General features: G+C 36.4%; 1 protein-coding gene across 15 annotated transcripts in view; it reads left to right on the forward strand.

Annotated features, from left to right (window-relative positions):
- The window catches only part of Tanc2 (tetratricopeptide repeat, ankyrin repeat and coiled-coil containing 2), a 289,050-nt gene that overhangs the window by 176,642 nt on the left and 92,057 nt on the right, over positions 1-20,351 (forward strand). For all 15 annotated transcript variants that reach the window (XM_051178779.1, XM_051178787.1, XM_051178795.1 and 12 more), the window contains one exon: positions 7,581-7,706. In XM_051178779.1, coding sequence (XP_051034736.1) covers positions 7,581-7,706 — 126 coding nt within the window. The remainder of the gene's footprint in view (positions 1-7,580; positions 7,707-20,351) is intronic.

Below are 20,351 nucleotides of genomic sequence, written 5' to 3' on the forward strand. Positions count from 1 at the left end.
AAAATGATCAGCATCCATCACCAAGTGTGATGATGAGGGAATGGCTCATCTTCGCTTTTATATAGCGACAGAAAATTTCCTCTCTTAGGTCCCTCTAAATGTGGCGATCCTCATTTAGTTACAGTGCCTCTCATATTGCAGCCACTTGTGTATATCACCTAGCCCTCTTCATGTTGGCTTGTGAAAGTTGTTATTCAGGGAACTTAAACATGTTTGTTTTCTGCTACTTCTTTTTCCCTGAGTGATAAACTTTCATTTCTGACCCTGAAGTTGGTTGGTTTGTTTGTTTGTTTGTTTGTTTGTTTGCTTTCTTCATCATCCAAGGTCACTAAGTAGAGTGAAGTATGAGATCCTTCACAGTCTGTGAATGTGAAATACCACAAACTGTCATGGCCACAAAATTAGGAAGAATGGCATTGCCAAGCATTGATGTGATGCAAAAATCACTGTACATTAATGATGGGAGTATGTTATACATTGGCATAATTAAATTAAATATTTATTATCTAAAACCTAGCAGTTGTACTTGGAATGTCCATGAAAAATAAGTGTTCACAAACTATCATTTACTGGTTGGTTGAAGGCCAGTTTCTTTCTGTTGTTCATGATGCTGCTTTGACCATGTGTGTATGAGTCTGTAGACATACATGTTTTCATTTCTCTTAGGTGAGTACTTAGGTGTGTACTTGCCATTCATTTGTTAGATTTTTCTATTTAACTTTTTAAGAACCTGTCACACTCTTTTACAAACTGTGCAAAGTAGCTGTACCATTTTACATTCCAAACCAGCAATGTACTTCAATTGCTGTTTCGCTACCTCGTTTCCACAATTGGCATTTGTTTTACCTTTATGGTTGTAATTAATGAATGTGAGGTGATATTTGATTATGGCTTTAATTTGCATTATACTAATGCTTGATAATACTGAACTATATTGTGTACTTACTAGTACTTACACATTTTCCTTAGCGAGATTTTTATTTGGACCTTTGATAAAGCTTTTGGTTGAGTTGTCTGCTCTCCTACTGAATTTTAAAATGCATATTTTTTTTTCTGACTATAAACGTGTTTTCAATTATTTTCCCACTTTATTGATCATCTTCTAATTTTTTATTGATAATATTGTAAAGCACAAAAGTTTGAATTTTTTTGAAGTCTATCAAAATTTTTAGTGGACATTGATCTTGGTAATATCTTCTCATCATTTTAATTGCAGATGTATTATTTATTTTACATATTATCACACTAGTTTCCGTGTTGTTTGAATTTGTTTTAATTGAAGATTGGAGAATATTTCCTTCCTCTACATACTTTGTTCTCTCTTTCCCTTTCCTTCTCCCCAGCGTTAAAACAAAATTACATTATCCTTAATTATTATTCCAGGCGGTCACAGCAGTGTCATTTGCTTTCTAGCTAGCAGAGCTCTTTAGCTTCTGGGGAAATGCTGATCAGACATCTTTAAAGGAAAATGAAGGCCAAATGAGATGGTTCAGTTGGGACAGTCATTATTATTCTTGCCCAGTTAGATCCACAGGACCCACTTGGTAAAAGGAGAAAATCAACTGTCACAAGGTGGCACTCATGTGCGCACACAAAATAAATCACTCAATAAATAAGTGGATAAAATTAAAGAAAAAGGAAAACATGAATGTACCATTAGAGGCCAGATAGGATGACATTGAAGAATTAGGATCTTATGCTATTGGAATAGTATGTACGACAGTATTGGACAAAATACTTTATCAGGTAATTCTTATAATTGATAATGGACGTATTACAAACAGGTTTACTGTTATTTAAAGGGCAATCAGTGGTCAGACATGGTTTCTTTTAGGTTGTTTTCTGTCTCTGGAAACCATTGTTTTATTTTGCACCCACAGAGACAGGAAAGTGAGCTGTGAACTAAATGCGTCATTTTCAAACATTCACAGACTATAAGTTTAAAATGTTTCCAGAATATAAGAAAATAAAGTTCATCGGGAATTACCCTGCTAAGTATATAATGTATAAGAATTTGATAAAACCACAAAATCTTGTAGTTTAAATAGTATACCTAAATCAGTTTTTTTAGTGTTCTTACCTCAGGAGAGCTCCATCTTTTCATTTTAGCTCTGTCCATGTACATACATATTTTCATATACTTTTTAATATGTACATAAACATGACTCTGCAAACTGAAGAAAGTAAACTCCTTGATAATCGGGAATAACTGAGAATCCAGTATGGCAACACATACCTTTAATCCCAGCGCTCAGGAAGCAGAGGCAGGTGGATCTCTGAATTGGAAGCCAGCCTGGTCTACAGAACCAGTGCCAGGACAGTTACACAGAAAAACCCTATCTCATAAAACAAAAAAACATAACTGAGGTTTTCCAATCGGAAGGGGGGGAAAACAAGTGTATTTATTCGTCTTTGTTTTATCAAAAATTTCAGTTTGCATACAAAAATAGATTTCATTATATGTTTGTATAGCATTGTACTTTGCCCATACTCATTCCTCATGAGCCTCTCTTGTCCCTGCTCCCAGTGGTTTCTTGTGATCCCCAGAAATGTCCTCCCTTCTGCTTTCAAAGAAAATATTTTAATCAAGATTCTACATATAAGAGAAAGGATGCAATATTTGTTCCTCCCTATTTTCTTCTCTTATTCCCCATATGCTTATTCAATTGTCTAGAAGTCATGTAAAGGGGAGATGGATGTTAGAAATAAAAGACTGTTGAAATATAGCTTTTACATTTGTCTTCTTTTTTAAAATTAGTATGGCTAATACAAAGAGGTCAAATAATGTTGAATAACAGTGTGAAAAACTACATTGACCGCTCACTCACCTGTCAAACCAGCACTTGGGAACCTAATTCAGTTTAATGGTCAGTTTGCAACCAGCTTTGGAGATACAAAGTACAGTCTGTACAAAAAAACAAAAACAAAAAAGTTAAGGTACCATTTGTTTCACTTTTAAAACCTGCAGAAAAGAAATTCTTAAATGACTCCTGCTATTCTTGCTATGTTACATATTTCTGCCTACTTTGGAAAGAGAATTAACTCTTTTGCCTACTAAGCTCCCATGATGGCGCACACCTGTGGTCCCAGAAATTGAAAGTGGAAAGTGGGGAGCAGAAGAAAGAAACAAGGCCATCTCCTCACTTACCTAGTGAGTTTGAGGCTGACCTTGTCTCGAAAAACAAAGAAAATCCTAAGTAAAAGAAAAACAAATTATTCTGTGAGACAAAGACCCTCTTTGGGGTTTTATAACACTTTACTTGCAGGGACTGTAGAGTTAGCACATATGCAAATGTTTACTAGGTAACAATTTTAATTTTTCTAATCTTTTTACTCCTACTTCTAACACATAAGAAATATAAAGCTCCTAAAATAATCATCTGTATTCTATCAACTGCATTATAAATATGATATATTGGTCAAAGAGATTTAGCTGTGTAGTTTTAGAAACGTGATGACTAACATAGATTAAGAGGGTAAATATGCTGATTAAAGTTCCAGGTTCTACATCCAGGGATAGTACTGTGTACTAGAGGCATAAAAACGTTCACCTTGATAAACTAGGAGTGTAGCTCAGAGGGAAAGAAAGCACTTGCCTTCCAAGTGGTGAAATGACTGAGGGTGACTTATGATAGTCCATAGCTTGGGTTTTTCCTGAAGTTGCTCAGTTTTCTAAATGCAAATTTACATTTCACACACCTTGAAATTAAAATTCCAAACAATGGAAATTTTAAACTCTGAGTTTTGTGGCATGCACAATTTGAATTGCTATTGTATATTTATTTTTAAGCTTTGTGTTAGAAGGAAGTGACTTGTGGATTTGTGGTTGCATGGCTGGAATTATCAGCCGGCTGTCTATGGTCATCTTTGGTGTCTTAAAATGAGATTGGCAGTGAATTGGAGATATGTGGGAAGCAGGAAGTGTTTGCAGCAGCTGTTGTCAGTGCTTTGTGTGGGAAAGAAGGTTCTATTGGAAAAATACAAACTCTGTTAAAAATACAATTTCTCTCCATCCACTTGTTAGTATTTGGAGCAACACAGTTTTCTAAGAAAAGATCTTAAGCAGGTAAATGCAGATTGGGACTCTAAGGGGATGTAAATGAATCTAGTTAGAAACTATAATGAAAATTTTACAGAAAATCAAAAGGGGCTTTTCAGCAGTCAGAATAATGACTTTATTTGTATAAATACAGGAAAGTGGCTTCTTTCCAAGGGTAGGAAACAGTGTCATTCCAGCCTCGCTATTCTAGCTCAGCAAGAGTGTTGGCTGTATTACTATGGTCTGTTTCCATTGGTGGCAACTGGCATAAGAAGAAATAGCAAAATGGTTTTCTAAAATCAGTATGGAGTAGTTCCTGAAATGCTCTCTACCAAATATTGTCTACTGGTTGTTTGTTTTGGGGGTTTTGTTGGTTTTTTTTTTTTCTACCCAGGATGTATTTAAACTACATTCACTTTTAAAAAAAGCTTTTATTTGTTAAATGCTTTAAGATTATATATGGCCTTTAGCTCTTTCAATCTAATAAAAATCTAATTTAATGAAAGTTTTCTCTCTTTTTCCTATTTCCCTCTTCCTCTACTAAAAACAAGGTTTTTAAATGACAGGCTTTATTGACTTCCTTTTAGATTTTTTTCTTTTACTTAAAACATTTTTGCTACAGATTTGTCTTCCTATTTCCTCATTTCACTTAAATTTATATAATTATCTCATATATTTACTATGTTCAGTAAACATTATCATACTAATTTAACCTGACATAATTATTTCAAAAGTATTTGCCAATACAATTTCAAAGTAAGAGTGCCGTTATGACATGGGAATATATTTGTCCCTCCAAAGCTCTCAAGAGACTTTCTTTGTATTATTGTTACAGTTATCTTCAAAGTTATCCCATAGAGCAATGTTAATTTGCTTGTTGATTGTTTAAGTGTACCTGAAACTCAAAGTAAAGATATAAGTAGTGTGGAGACGCATGCCTGTAAATACCAGCCGTTGAGAGGTGGAGGTCAAAAGATCAGGAGTTCAAAGCCAGTCTCAGCTGAGTAAATTGAGGCCAACATGGGCTCATGATTTGGGAGATCAATGAATGAAGCAGAGAAAAGTGTAACCAGAGCACGTCTTGACAAAGGGAGTGGTAAGATTGACACACTATGACAAAAATTTTCCCAAAAAATTACTTGTGAATTAATTACTTGTCAAATGACAGGGAGGAAGAGTTTGATGCAACTCTATTATCTCCGTGTACTCCTGTTTTGAGTTTTCTTCAGAAACCACTCTCCATTCTGGTAGCATTCAGGGTTGCTCCATTTTATTTTTAAGTGATTTCATAGTTTATGTCCTTGACCTGTTTTCTTTCATATGAGTGATGAGTATTTTCACTGCATGTGTACATGCAGCTTCCCAACACCATTTACTGAAAGTGCTTCCTTTCCCTGGTATGTATTCTTAGCACTGTTGCTAAGAGTGAGTTGCTTATAGAGTGTAGTTTTTTTTTTTTTTAATCTTTATCCTGTTCCTTCGACCTGTGTATCTGTTTTTATGTGAAAACATGTAGTATTGATTACTACAGCTTTGTGAAGCATTTTGAAGTCAGGTAATATGTCTTCTGTGAAGAATTTTGATAGAGATTCAGTGAGTCAATAGATCACGTTTAATAATATGGACTTTTGGACAGTATCAATTCCTTTAGTATATGAGCACAGGATGTCCTTCCAATCCTGGGGTCCTTTTATTGTTAGTTTCTTTATTAAATTTATTCCTAAATATTTCACTTCATGTTTTTGAACCTATTATCAATGAAATTGATTTTTTATAAGAATATCTGCTATTGGTGCATAAAAACACTACTTGAAGTTTTTTATATATGAGTTCTTTTGTGTACAGCTCCAGGCAAGGCCAATAGACATAGAGCGCTCCAGACCAGCCAAGGATGCATAATGAGCCCTTATCTCAAAATAAAAAAAGGGGGGGCATGGCAGAATTATTATTAAGAGATTGTGTTGACATTTTTACTGTTGATTTTGATGTTTTTACTGAGTGATTAAATTAATGAACAAATTAATAAGTATTACTTCCCACGTCCAGTCACCATAAACAGCTTACCTGTGAGCTACTATGTTTTCTGTCTGTGGTCCTGTTTCTTTAAGCTATTTCTCTGCCCCTTTAGCTTCTTCTTTCCTCATTTATAGTCCGGTATCAGATAAAGTGATATATATCACTAATAGTAAAAGGGCTTGTAAAGCTTTCAAGGCAAACCATGATGTCCTTTGTCTTAGTTGGGTTTCCTTTGCTGTATGTAATAAAGCACCATGACCAGAAGCAGCTTGAAAAGGGAAGGTTTATTTCATCTTTACAACTGTCAGGGTCACACTCATTACTAAGGGAAATCAGAGCAGGAACTCAGGTAGGAACTGAAGCAGAAGCCATGGAGGATGCTGCTTACTGGCTTGCGGAGTTTGTTTTCTTACACAGCCCCCTGCAACCATCTGCCCAAGGATGGCCACATCTATAATGGGCTGGATTGTCACACATCGATCATTAATCAAGAAAATGCTCTACAGGTTTGCCTATAGGCAATCTCATGGGGGAATTTTCTCAACTGAAGTTCCTCTTCCCAAACAATTCTAGCTTGTGTCAAGCAGACAAAAAACTAACTAGCACATCATCTTCTGTAAATATCACATATAATAGAATTTCTCATGTAATAGAAAGTCCTCTGTAGGAATTTTGTGACAGAACATTTGAGGCCCAGCATACATGAAAAGATAGTCCTTGGGCTTTCTCTCCTTTTGCCATATTTATGCCAATCATCAGTGATAAGTTGGTAACTGTGTTTTCATGCAATAAGACCAATACTCTGGCATTCCTTTCAGGTTGAAATATTCATATAAAACAAGGTCTCATTTTTCTGTTAATTTTTCAAGGTCTCATTTTTCTGTTAATTTTTCAAGGTCTCATTTTTCTATTAATTTTTAGTAGAAGTCTGTTTCAAGTATCAAGAAATTTCCCTTTTGCTTCTTTTATTGTAATTTTCATGATTCAGACATTTAAAGGCAAAATAACATTTTATATTAGACTGGATACTTGTTTTCAAATACTAAATTGCTTCTACCATTGTCTACAACCTGATAAAGTGATAGTTTTAGGCCTTTCTAGTTTGTTTCTGTTCATCTATTTGAATAGGAATATTCTGTCTTAAAGAATCAGGTGGAATGAAATTTTAATTTTTCTTTAAATAACTGGGGTTTTTGTTTGTTTGTTTGTTTGTTTTCAAGATAGGGTTTCTCTGTGTAATAGCTCTAGCTGGTCTGGAATTTGCTCTGTAGACAAGTTTGGCCTTGAACTCAAAGAGATCTTCCTGCCTCTGTCTCCTGAATGCTGGGATTAAAGGTGTGGGCCACCATCATCCATCAGATACTTGCTTTTTTAAAGGCACAGAATAAGGAAAATATTTATTGTTGGGGGTGTATTTTCTACTGGTGTAAGCACTGATTCAAAGATATGGAAGATAGAAACTAGATTTTTTTTTTTAAGTTTGCTAAACTTATGCATGGTAACTATGTATTTTCTGTCTTGTTAGCTACCAGCTCTGCCCACTTGGAGGATCTTGCTTACCTGGATGAGCAGAGACATACACCTTTGAGAACTTCTCTTCGAATGCCAAGACAGAGTATGGGTGGTGTTCGTACACAGCAGGATCTAAGAGGTCAGAAGACAGAAGGCTGTAAGGGGTGCCTGAGAACAAGTGAAAATGGATAACTTTTTAAGTTCTTGTTCGCCTGTCCCCAAATTTGATTTTCCTTTTAAGAAGTGAGAGGATCTACTCTAATATGTAACTGGACAGTCCCACAAATAGATTGTACTGGTAGAAACATGTTGTCATTTTGAAAGAAACTAAACAGAAAGAGCTGGTAGTGGTAAAGGAAACAACCTTCTTAAGGTCCTGCTTTTCACTGTAACTGTTGGCCAACTTCAGTCCTAGCCATATTGAAGATAACCGGTTTACTGGTGTGTATTTTACTATAGAATTAATCTTATTCTTTTTTCCAGACAGGGTTTCCTGGAACTCTCTCTGTAGACCAGGCTGGGATTAACGGTGTGCACCACCATTACCCTGCTCTCATTTTTATTTTAATGGCCATTTCTACTGACATGTAATGCATTTACTTTCTTGGTATTTCAGACACTTCTGTCAACATTTAACCAATATCCTTTCACTCATTTATGCACTCTGTTAGTTACTTTTCTCATTTTTATGGCAGAATTCACAGTATCTTAAGGATGGAAGAGCCTATTGTAGCTCAGAGTTGGAAAGTATAGTTCATCATAGCAAGGAAGTCATGTCAACAGGCACACAAAGCAAGGAAGTCATGTCAACAGGCACACAAAGCACTGGTCCATAGTCAAGAAGCAGAGAAACATGATTGGCCGTGCTCAGACTCACGCTCTTCTTTCTATTCATTCCAGGACCCTGCCTTATAGGGTAGTACCATCCACATTCAGAGTAGGTCTTCTCTCCTCAATTAAATCTTTCTGGAAATGTCTTCATGGACACTCCTAAAAGGTGTGTTCCCATGATGATTCTAAGTCTATTCAAGTGAAATCATGAAGATTAACAATTATAGGAACCTTTCTCTACCTTCTCTGTGACAGTGTCCATGCTACAAGAGAAATGTAGTCTTTTATTATGAAAATAGTCTCATTGAGAGACAGTTCTCTCTGTGCCTTTTTGCTCAGAGTGGACCTTATCTGATAGCTTTTAACAAAGAGCATTCCTCTAATATCTAGCAATCCTCAGCAATCTTTTTTATTTTATAGCTTATTTTCATACTGCTTTTGCTCTCTTTTGTTCTATGTCCTACTCTAAGCAATGTAGTGACACATGCATTTCTCACACAGGAAAGAAATTAGTCATGCCTACTCACTCTGAAAACCATTTTCTTCATAGCTTTTCAATAATGGCTAAGCAAATAGGAGCATAAAATGATTGATTTTATTGCTATATTACAATATGTTACCATAGTCACATTAACAATATCTAATAATCTCTTAGTTTGATTCCTAATCTTTCTCCATAATATTTATCATTTTTATACTTTACCATATACTGGTCGGTTGGTATATTCAGTTTTGTATTACCCTTCTAGAAAAAGGGATTATAAGCCAGCAAAAAAAAAATGACTCAGCAGATTAAGGGCACTTGCCACCAAGCCTGACAGCCAGAGATTGATTCCCAGGACCTATGTGCTAGAAGGAGAGCTGACTCTCAAAAGTTGTGCTCTGACCTCCACACATGAGCACACTAAATGTCTAAAGAAGAACAGTTTTTCTAAAAGAAAGTGGAATTATGTCAAGCACTACTTTAGGTTGCTCATACCCAAAACTTGAATAAATTTAATGAGAAGAATAATTTATTTGTTCAAGGACCACAATGCACAGGATTATTAAATAAAAGTGAACATGACCACTGGTCTGTCTGGACCTCCAGATTTGTTTGCAGATCCTCCACATTGATACCTCCTCGAATTTCATTACTGAAAAGCGTAACAGTGATTTTCTAATGACATGTGTTGTCCTACATAGAAGAAAATGACATTTCAGCCCTGTTAATTTAGAGTCTTTTTGATATCACATACTTGGCTTCTAGTATCTAAAGACTTAATAAGATTTTGATGATACAAAATCATACCAGTTTTGGTGAAGTTCATATTTACACACAAAAACCAGTTATATCTTGATTATAACAAAGATTTTTTTAATTATATTAAGCCTCAGTCTAAATACTCAAGTAGCAGCCAAAGATCTTCTAAAAGTATACCTTCCTTTTACATAGCCTGAAAATGTATTGATAATGATACTCATTTCATACTCCTTGCAAAAAAAATTGCATTAATACTCAAGCTATATCTTTCCCATTAGTGAAGATGCTGTGTTAGTGTTTCAGTCTCTTCAGATTGGGGGCTTCTCAAGAGGTTTCCACTGGGCAGTCTAAAAGTTTAGATAGAGCATGCTTTCCAGATGAGTGTATTGATCCAAAGAGATAGGGCATTTACTTAGGAGTTTGACCTTCTAAGATTAGTGTATTCTAATTCAGGTAGAGCCTCTGGAGAATAATCAAGTCCCAAAAAGTAACATGTTATCTTGGTTCCTGTTTACAAAGAAGGTAGTCAGCTGTGATATGAAATAAAGAACACTGATAAGAAAAGAAAGCAAACTTGGACAGACTATAGACCTTCTTAGCAAGCCTTCATAACTTTCAATTACTATGCTAAAGCTTCTCACTTCCATTTAGGTATATATCCTCCACCCCACTCATTGTGGCACATACATACACAAATAACTAAATGTAAAGAACAAAAACAAAAAAAAAGCTAAACATTTCAGTGTGTGTGTATGTTTGCATTTTTTAAAGTATTACTAAGTTTTATGATTGGTTTTAGTGTGGTTTGGCTGTCTGGAAACTGAACCTAGAGATTTACACATGGTCACAAACTCTCTTGCCAGTGAGTTACACTCCTATGAAGTAGGGTTTTGTTTTGTTTATATATGTGTGAGTGTAGATGTATGTACACAGGTACCCACTAAGGCTAGCAAAGGCTTCCAGATTCCCTAAAGCTGAAGTTACTAGAGATTTTGAGCTGCTCAATGTGAGTGCTCAGAACTGAAGTCTAGTCCTCTGTACAATTCTAGTATTATGTGATTCTAAGTCTTTAAAGATGTAGTTTATCCAGTGGTCATTAATTGTATTGACTAACTGATTTCAAGTATAAAAGCAACCTGAAATGTGTCTCCTGGGCTATACTCTAACATTATTGAGGATTCTAAAAAGCTTTTATTTATATGACTTGAGGTACTATTTACCATATTATAAACTAATATGTCAGATACTAGTTTTAGGTGTTAAATATATTAATACTTTTAAGTAATAGATATTATTAAAATGTCTATATATTCAGGGCCTAGAAAGATGGTTTAGTGATTAAGAGCACTACTGCTCTCACAAAAACACAAGTTTGTTTCCCAGAACCCACATGGTGACTCACAACCATCCATAACTCCACTTCCAGGGGACTCAGTGGCCTCTTTTGACTTCTACAGGAACCAGGCATACACATGATATGCATATATGCAGGCAGCCAAAAGAAAACACTCATACACATTAAATAAGTAAATTTTTTTCATTTTATAAATAACATGATTTGTCACATGTTAACATTAAGAAGGTGTAAAAAGGTCCACTGTACAATTAGTTGTGAAAAAACTAACTCAATAAAAGGAAAGTAACTTCTTAGTATCATGAGAACAACTTCAGTTTTAAGGACACCAAACATGTCTTGGAAACTCTCAAGGGTCCCCAGACTCTGTAATAAACAGTTAAGAGATTATCAGTGTAGTTGAAGATAAGTATTATGTTTCAAGGATTGCATGTTCTGTTTTCAGAAATACAAAAGAGGGAATATATTGAGAGTTTAAATGTTTGAAGTTGTTTGTAAGCATGGTTTATGATTAGAGTTCATTTTAAAATTACCTTAGCAGTAACTAAATTGTTTAATCATAATAGTAGTTATGTTTTGACTACTGATGAGGAAGTTATTAGGGTATTAACTAAGCTAGAATTTTTGGATCGTCAAGTCACATATTTTAACATTGGCTTCAGTGGTGAAAGGCCCTTTTCTTTTTCAATACAGCTGTTCTGACCAACTGTTCTACCAAAATTTATGTTTCCAAAAATTCAGCCCAACAGCAGAGAGAAGGAAGTCACACAACTACACTGTCCAGGGTTCTTTGCAGGAGGTAGCAGATTCCTAGCTATAGCCTATTCAAAAACTTAAACTCAAAAAGTTTGAAGTTGCCATAAAAGGTGGTATTCTAGCACAGAGTGAATAACTGTTAGCCTGCCCTTAAAGACTGTCTTTGAAGAATAGTAAATTGAATTAACTTTATGTAACTTTTTAACTGAAGGCTTTATAATTGCTTAAAAGTGCTATTTTTTTTTTTAATTTAGTCACCATTGTATTGAATAGGGTTATGGTAAAAATACACTGAAACATCTTATTCTTTTTGACCACCATAATGACAGAAACTATGTTTGCTGCCTACTGAAAGGAAAAAAATGACATAATTTTTTCAGATAGAATACATCTTATGATAGAACATCAAAGGGGAACCAGAGAGTTAAATACACAATATAAATGCTAGCTAGCATAAATGATTTCAGATAACAGCTAGCATTGTGGTAAATTAATGAAAATTTATTAGTGATAAGAGCCTAACCTGCCTATTGTTAAATTATAATCATACTGTTTTGCTTGAAAAGATTATGTTACTAATTAAAACTTCGTTTCTCAATATATGTTGGTTTTCTTATGTCCTTTTCTAAATCTCATTACATAAAGACATTTAAAGACTTTCTGTTTAGTTAATTGCTGATTTGGTGGACACTAGAATACAGGGTACATGTGCAAGGGACTCTGGTTCATTGGCAGTTTTGTAAAACTGACCCTGGAACACTTAATTTGTTTTTGAGTTCCTGCTTTCAAAGCAGTACATTTAATTTCCATTAAGTAAAATCAGTGCATCACAGCATATATAAATCCCTCACATTTCTGAAACAATGAATTCTTTATGAAGCTGACTAAGATGCATGTCATAAAGCTGAATGCTATTGCATTAGCACACTGAGTCATGTAGCCCTGGGGTTGCTTAGTCATCCTATCCTGATTATTGCTTGGCACATTTACTAGGGAATGTTTCCATCGGTATTTTTTTTTAATCATTGGTCATTATTTTTATAAGCAATATTAAGTATCCTTCTTAAGTAAATTTAGAAGCTAGAAAAAGCTTGTATTCACAAAAATGCCTTCATATAACTGTTAAGGTAGTAGGTCATGTATTCTAGTTAAATGAGATTGCTCCCTTTTCCCATAGCCAGCTCTTCTACAAAGTGCCTTAAAAGTTGAAAATTCATGATTTACACTGAATTTCTTTCAACATCTGATAAAAAATTAGACTGTGCTTTATCTGAGTAGTCTGACCATGGTTTTTAAATTTTGATTGCATTTTATTATTTTGTTGAGATAAGGGGTGCACGTGTGCTGAGCATGCATGTGGGTGTCAGAGGACACCCTAGAGGAGTCACTCTCTCCTTCCACGATACATGTCCTGGGGATCAAACTCAGGTGGTCAAGCTTGGCAGCAAGCACCATCACCCACTGAGCTGTCTGGCTGTCCTCATGATTTGCTTTGTTTTGTGTGTTTTAACTAATCACTAAGTTATAATTGCTCCTAATACACACAGATCCTGTTTTTATATAAACCAGTCTTACTTAGTAAATTATTAAGTCTTACAGTTAGAAAACCCAAACTTAAAAAGGTTTTCTACTAGACCTACAGAGGAAAAGTGACCTTTGAGAAAGGCTTTATACCACATTATCCTATAAGAGATGATCATTCGTTTTCAACTGAATTAAACTTCAAGAGTCAGCTCCACATTAAGATTCCTATCGTTTCCTCAAAAATACAAAACAATCAGTTGAAGTAACCATAATGTCAGTAAATTCACTTGGCTAGTGTCTTTCCAAAACATTTTTTAATTCATTAAAATGATCTAAGTTTTATGTATAAAATTTTTTATGGAATTACTTCCCAAGGTACTAATAAAATTATAGAACTGGAAATTTCATTTGTGAGGCTATAGCCATTTCATTAATTTAAATAATTAAGAAATTAGTAAATATTTAAATAAGAAATGTTTACTCTTAAATTTCAAGTCATTAAAATAACTAGTTTTGAAATATCCAAAAATAAATATCTCATTTTCAATGCCAGCAGTCTAACAACACAAAACTCAAACTGTATTGACATAGTTATATAATTATGTTATCAAATATTTCTTTTTTTAAGGCATGACTTTTTATATTTTACCTATATATTGAGGTACTAAATTTGATGAAGTATATAAAAGGTAGTAATCATTTCAGGAACTGGGTTTTTCTTGTTTCTTTTATTGTTCTCTAAAGATTCCAATTAAGAGTGATTCTAGATTAGTTTTGAACAAATATTTTCCTGTAAGACCAAATACTTATAGGATATAAGGATATAGCTCAGGATATAGAGATATAGCTATGTTGGTAGAGTACATACCCAGCATGCCCTGGGTTTGATCCCTAGCACCATATAAACAGAGGTGATGGGAAATGTCATTCTGTAAATATGTTTCTCTTACTGATTAATGACTAAAGCCATGTTGGCCAATAGGAAAGCAAGATAGGCAGGACTAGGAGACAAGGATTCTGGTAGAGGTAGTAGAGAGGAGTCAAGATGTAGGCCATGAGAGGAATAAGAGTTCTAGACCCTCTCCTCCTCCCTCTCCCTCTCCCTCTCCCTCTCCCTCTCCCTCTCCCTCTCCCTCTCCCTCTCCCTCTCCCTCTCTCTCTCTCTCTCTCTCTCTCTCTCTCTCTCTGGTAAGACCATGTAGAAACACTTAAGATTGATATATATGGTTAATATTTAAGACAGAGCCAATAAGAAGCTCTACCCATTGGCCAACAGCTTTATAATAGTCTCTATGTGTTATATAACACTGTGACCAGTAGTAATTATTATGATGAAGTAAGAAGTCCTAGGTAAGTCCCAAGTTTTTATCTTAGAAGACCAAACTACACGGTGATACTTTACAAACTAAGGAGACAAATGGAAAAACAAGAAGAGAGTAAGGAAGTTAGATAATCTTGGTGAAATTTCTTAAGTTTGTGATTCCTGTTAAATATACAAGTAGATGACTTGTTTTTCCCCAAATAGTGGATATTGAACCTAGAACCCCCTGTGTGCAAGTCAAGCTACCAGCTCTAGCTGCAACCTTGAACCACTTTTCATTTTAAGGTAGGGTCTCATTAAGTTGTCAGGCTAGCATGAAACTCACTGGCCCAGGAAAGCCTTGATGTAGACCTCCTATGGTAGCCTCCCAGAATAGCCAGAGCTGTATGCCTACACCACCAGGCACAGCTACATAGATAATGGTCATGAATTGTCAGAAATGTTGCACAGGAATTTAGGGTTGAGGTCTAGAATAGAAATAGAAGCCTGGGAACCTCCATCTCTTTAAAAAAGCTGTGACACACTTTAATCTGTACCCTTGAGATGGGGTGGGGGACAGTAATATATAAATCAAGGATTCTGATATTTTAGGACTAACCATAAAGGAAGACCCCCATCAAGAATTAGGGATTCGTTTAAAAGTGTGAAATCCTAAGAGTGAAAATAAATCACTTACTTAACAAAAAGATATCAGTGACATTAACCAATAACTCCAGCCCAGTGACATGGGATGACGCCAGGCTCTGAGTTATTACTGTGAAAGAATATTACTAATCTTTGAAAAGATTAAGCCAGGAAGTAGTGGTGCATGCCTTTAATCCCAGCACTCGGGAGGCTGAGGCGGCAGATCTCTGTGAATTCAAGGCTAGTCTGGTCTACAGAGTGAGTTCCAAGACTGTGAAGGTTTACATGGAGAAACACTATCTCCAAGAAGTAAATAAATAGATAATAAATAAATAAAAGAAATAAAGCAGAACCCTGGAAGGGAAGAAGTCCTGAAAAGAGACAGTATGTTCTCAGTATCCTTTGTTTTCTTGAAAAGGTATCTGGGAGAGATGCTTAAATGGTTTCACTAAATGTCTGTTTAAGTTCACAATGTGGGAAGTGATAGCAGTTATACACTGCCCTAAGCAATTGTACTTATTCTTCATAGCGGTGCTTGAAGATGAGAAAACTAACACATTGCTATTGTAAGTGACTAGTCCAAGGTCACACAGATAGCAGGTGACAGAGACAGATCTGAACTGAGGCACCTTAGTACTGAGTCCACCACTTTACCCAATCTGCCAGGTTTTCCTGCTTTATATTTTTAGCAGAATTAATCTAACTTAAATATTTTGAGACCATTGTCTTTACATTATTTTTATAGAATCTGATTCAAATTATTTCACATCGTCAAAATTTTACTTCCTGATATAGGAATACCTGCTTCCATTAGTTTTTTCCTAGAGAAGAAGCAAAGCTGACTCTTGTCAATTAATCAGTCCTTGTAGAGACTGAGTACACAAGTGTTCCCCTGCCTTGGTTAAGTAGTTTTCTCTGTGTGTCTTTTTCTTTTTCAGCTTTATTCTATGGACTGTGTGTGTGTGCGTGCGTGTGTATGTGTGTGTGTGCGTGCATACAAATGTCAAAAGATAACTTGCTGAGTCATTTCTCTCCACCATGAGGGTCCTACAGATCAAACTCACATCATCAGGCTTAGTGGCAGGTTGTCTTTACCTGCTGAGCCATCTCTCTCTGGCCCGAAGTATTTATTAAGAATAAATAAACCAGAGCCAGTGTGCCATAGAACATGCACACCCACAGTCTCAACACTCACATACACATGCACACTCACATAATAATAATAATAATAGTAATAATAATAATGTTTTTAAAACTTTTTAAAAAAAGACTAGCTACTGGGTATAAACACACTCATACCTATAATCCCAGTATTCGGGAGCCTGATGGAGGATTGTAAATTCTATGCCAAACCTGAGCTACCTAGAAAAGCCCTGTGTGAATAAGCCCTTTGGGGGTGGGGTGTCTGTGTGTTTGTTGTATTTGTTACCAAAATCAGTTTTTGTTTGACACCGATGTGTTTTCTCTCTTGTGTAGAGAATTGTATGCATGGCATGAACTCTAAGAATGAGCCTGAAAGTATCCTTTGCTCTGAGGAACAGAGGTGCTTCCGGTCTAGGCTTTGTATTCATTAGAGAAGAAGGCAGGCTAGTCCAGCTATGCTTCTGTTTGTGCCAGACACTGTTTGTTATGTACACTCTTTTCTTCTGCAGTCCTGTAACTGACTGTGTTTTAAATGACTCATGGCGTTTTCCATGAACAAGTGTGCTTTAGTCAAAAGCCATTTAGACAAGAGGCCTCCTTTCCCTTCTACCTCCCCTCCCCTTGAGCTGTTTATATTTACATTTGGATGAGCAGGTTCATTGACTGTGGTACACCTTGGGTGTATTTGGTTTCTTTTTTAAGATCACCTTTGCCTGTGTTTGTCTATAAACCTATGTATATAATTATAATTAGTAATGAGCTCATAAAAGAACATTCCTGGAAGTAATTCAGTTGTTGCCACAAGCATAATATACATTGAAAAGATACGCTGACTGAGTCTGAAATGGTTTGGAGGATGTTACATTTATTGATTAATTTTGTGTGGGCTTGTGCATGCGTGATAGCATGTACCCATGGAAGTCAGTACAATTTGTGGGAGTCAGTTCTCTCCTTCTACTGTGTGGGTCCTGGGGATTGAACTCTGATCAGGCTTGGTGGTAATCACTTTTATCCACGGAGCTATCCCACAAGCCCAGGGGAGTGGTTCTCATATCCCTTGAAAAAGTTTCTTTCCAAAGCTTATCTTATTTGAATGCTTTTTTGGAATTTTATGTCATTTTATTAGGAAATGTTATCAGTTATATAGAATTTTTAAAAATTACTAAGTGCTTATATACCCAGCACCTTGATATTATCTTTTTTTTTTTCATATCTTTTCATCTACCCACATCATACTTAGCCTGCCTTTCTATGAGCATTTCAAACTAAATTACAGATAGTACAGTTTGCTGGAATATTTTTTTAAAGGATGAGGTGAAATGGTCTTCTACCTTCTTGCTGCCCTGGGAGTCCTGTCTGGTACCTGCAGTGAAAAAGCCACATGCTATTTTATCACCGGATAGTATGGATTGTCTCCTTTCTCCCTTAGCGCCATCCTAGTTGCAATAGTGACTTCTCAGTGGGATATTCCAGGGTTTCTGTCCCATAAAGGCTCTTTGAAACAAGCTGATATCCAAAATAAAGAAACATTCAGTTACAAGTATTCGCTACTTCCCTGCCCCACAGTCCTGTCCTAAATTTATGATTGGGTATGTTAAAAATATGGCTTTCTTTTAATGTCAGTCTGACAAAAGTCCTAGGTACTGAGGTACAGAAACTGTCTCTTGACTGTTCTTGGTGCCTACAGTTGTTTTACCATATGGTACTAGTCTAATTTTGTCTGTGTTCTTCTCCTGAGGCTTTGGTGAATAGATCACATTTTTAGAAAAATTTTAAAATAACTTTTTAAAATGTCAAAGCTTTCTCAGTAGGATAAGATGTAATACAGCATTATGTCAGTAGGAGAATGTTGTCTTTGTCTTACTCTATATCCAATATTGACCTGGAACTCTCTGTATATCCTAAGCTGACCTCAAACTTGAAGTGATCTTCCTGCCTTTGCCTCCAAATGCTGAGGTTATAGGCATGTGCCATCATGCCCAGTACCATAAGTTGTCGTTAAAAGGATTATTCTCTAAAACAGGAGCTTTTACATTGAAGTACTACTTAGTCCATGTTATAAATTAGTTCTAATCATATTCATACAAGCCTCCTTTGAACCCAAATCTAAAATGATCTGAAGAAATATTTGTTTAGAAAACAACTCAGTCTCTCAGTAACTGTTTTCACTGGAAATGCAGTCTTTGGCCAGACATGTCTCCTTCCTACATCGTACAGGAGAGCTGGGTTTACAGGCATGCATAGCCACACCAAGGATATGAACTCATGTCTTCATGCTTGAACAGTACAAGCTCTTTTCCCACAGATCCATCTTCCCAGACCTCAAACATAATTCTTAAAGGCAAGTATAAACAAGTTAGGAAATAGCAGTGAACCTAATTAATCCCCATGTAATGCTCACATCCTGTAGAGTAAGTGCAATATAATAGAAAAATCCTGAATCTTGCCATCAGAATTAGGTTTTCATTCAAATTTTGAAGTCAGTTATGTGGACTTAGGTCTGTAGTCCAAAAGGAACAGACACATCTATAAAAATATTACAGGAATTTTGTGAAAGTCCATGATTTCTCTTCTGATCAGGCCTGAGCAAGGGTTACACTTCCTTCCTTTTTACCTTCCTATGGCATGTAGCGATGGGCCATGCTAACTGATCTCTCCTCCCCAGCTCCTTCTCCTCCTCCCTCCTTCCCTCTCTCCATCATCCAGGAATGGTACTCAGATACCCCCAAATCCCTCTGAGTTGTTAGCCACTGATGCAAGTGACATCACAGACAGTGATGGAAGGAAGAACTCCAACAATCAGTCCATCCATTGAAAGAGCCATAAGCCGTCAAAACTGGCCAACTGTTCACCTCCTTAGAACTGGAGAGTGATGAATAAAAAGTGGTGTTGAATTTCAGCATTTGATGGAATCCCTAAGGCTACCAGTTGACTACCAGGATAATGTAACATAGACTATAGGGACCAGATTACAAGAATAGTCTTTGCCAAACTGAATGAGAGAGCAAGGCACAATGACATGCTCTTGGAGTCCCTGCTATTTGGGAAACTGAAGCAGGAAACATGCATGGACCCAAGGGTTTGAGACCAGTCTAAGCAGTGTATTCAGACCTTGTCTCAAAATAATGACTACAGCGACTTTGGAGAATTCACAAATGAAGGAATGACTACAGTGTCAAAACAAGGAACAACACAAACCTTCACAGGAAGATTTCAAAATCTTTTTTTATTATTATTTTATTCTTTTTTATTTAATTTATTATTTTACATGTCGATCCCAGTTCCCTCTTCCTCCCTCCTCCCTCCCTCCCTCACTTTTACCCTCTCTGCCCTCTCACATGCACCCTAACCACTCTCCCCTCCCATTCCCCCACCCCAATTCCTTATGTAGGGGAATGCCATCCAGTTGGAGTCATGTAGATCTGACAGGTCATGCGAAGTAGGGACTAGAGCTTCTCTCCTGTCTCTAGGTTAAGGCAGTTATCCCTCCATGGGGGATGTGTTTGCAAGGTCCTTTTGTGCACCAGGGATACATGCTGGCTCCACTGTCTGAGGTCCCTTAGACTGCTCAGTCCTTCTGGCTAAGACCCATATTCAGGGGGGCCTGAGTCAGTCCCATGCTGGCTTCCCAGCTATCAGTCTGGGGGCCCATTAGCTCTTCCTTGCTCAGGTAAGCTGTCTCTATGTGTTTCTGCAGCCTGGTCGTGTCTCTCCATCTGCATCTGGGTTCTAGTTCAACTCAGTGTTTATGTATGGGTGTTTGCTCCTGTTTCCAACAGGTATTAGATGAGGGCTCCATGGATAAGTTAGTTGTTGATCTCACTATCCAGGAAGGGCATCTATGGTAGCCTTTCCACAGATGCTCAAATTGTTAGTTGGCGGCAGTCTTGTAATTCTCTAGACCTTTCTTTGTGTTCAATTTTATCTTCAAACCAACATTGGCTCCCTCTTTTATGCTCTCTCTCTCCCTCTCTCCCTCTCTCCCTCT

This window comes from Phodopus roborovskii, unplaced genomic scaffold (assembly GCF_943737965.1).
Source record: "Phodopus roborovskii unplaced genomic scaffold, PHOROB, whole genome shotgun sequence".
Lineage (NCBI taxonomy): Eukaryota > Metazoa > Chordata > Mammalia > Rodentia > Cricetidae > Phodopus > Phodopus roborovskii.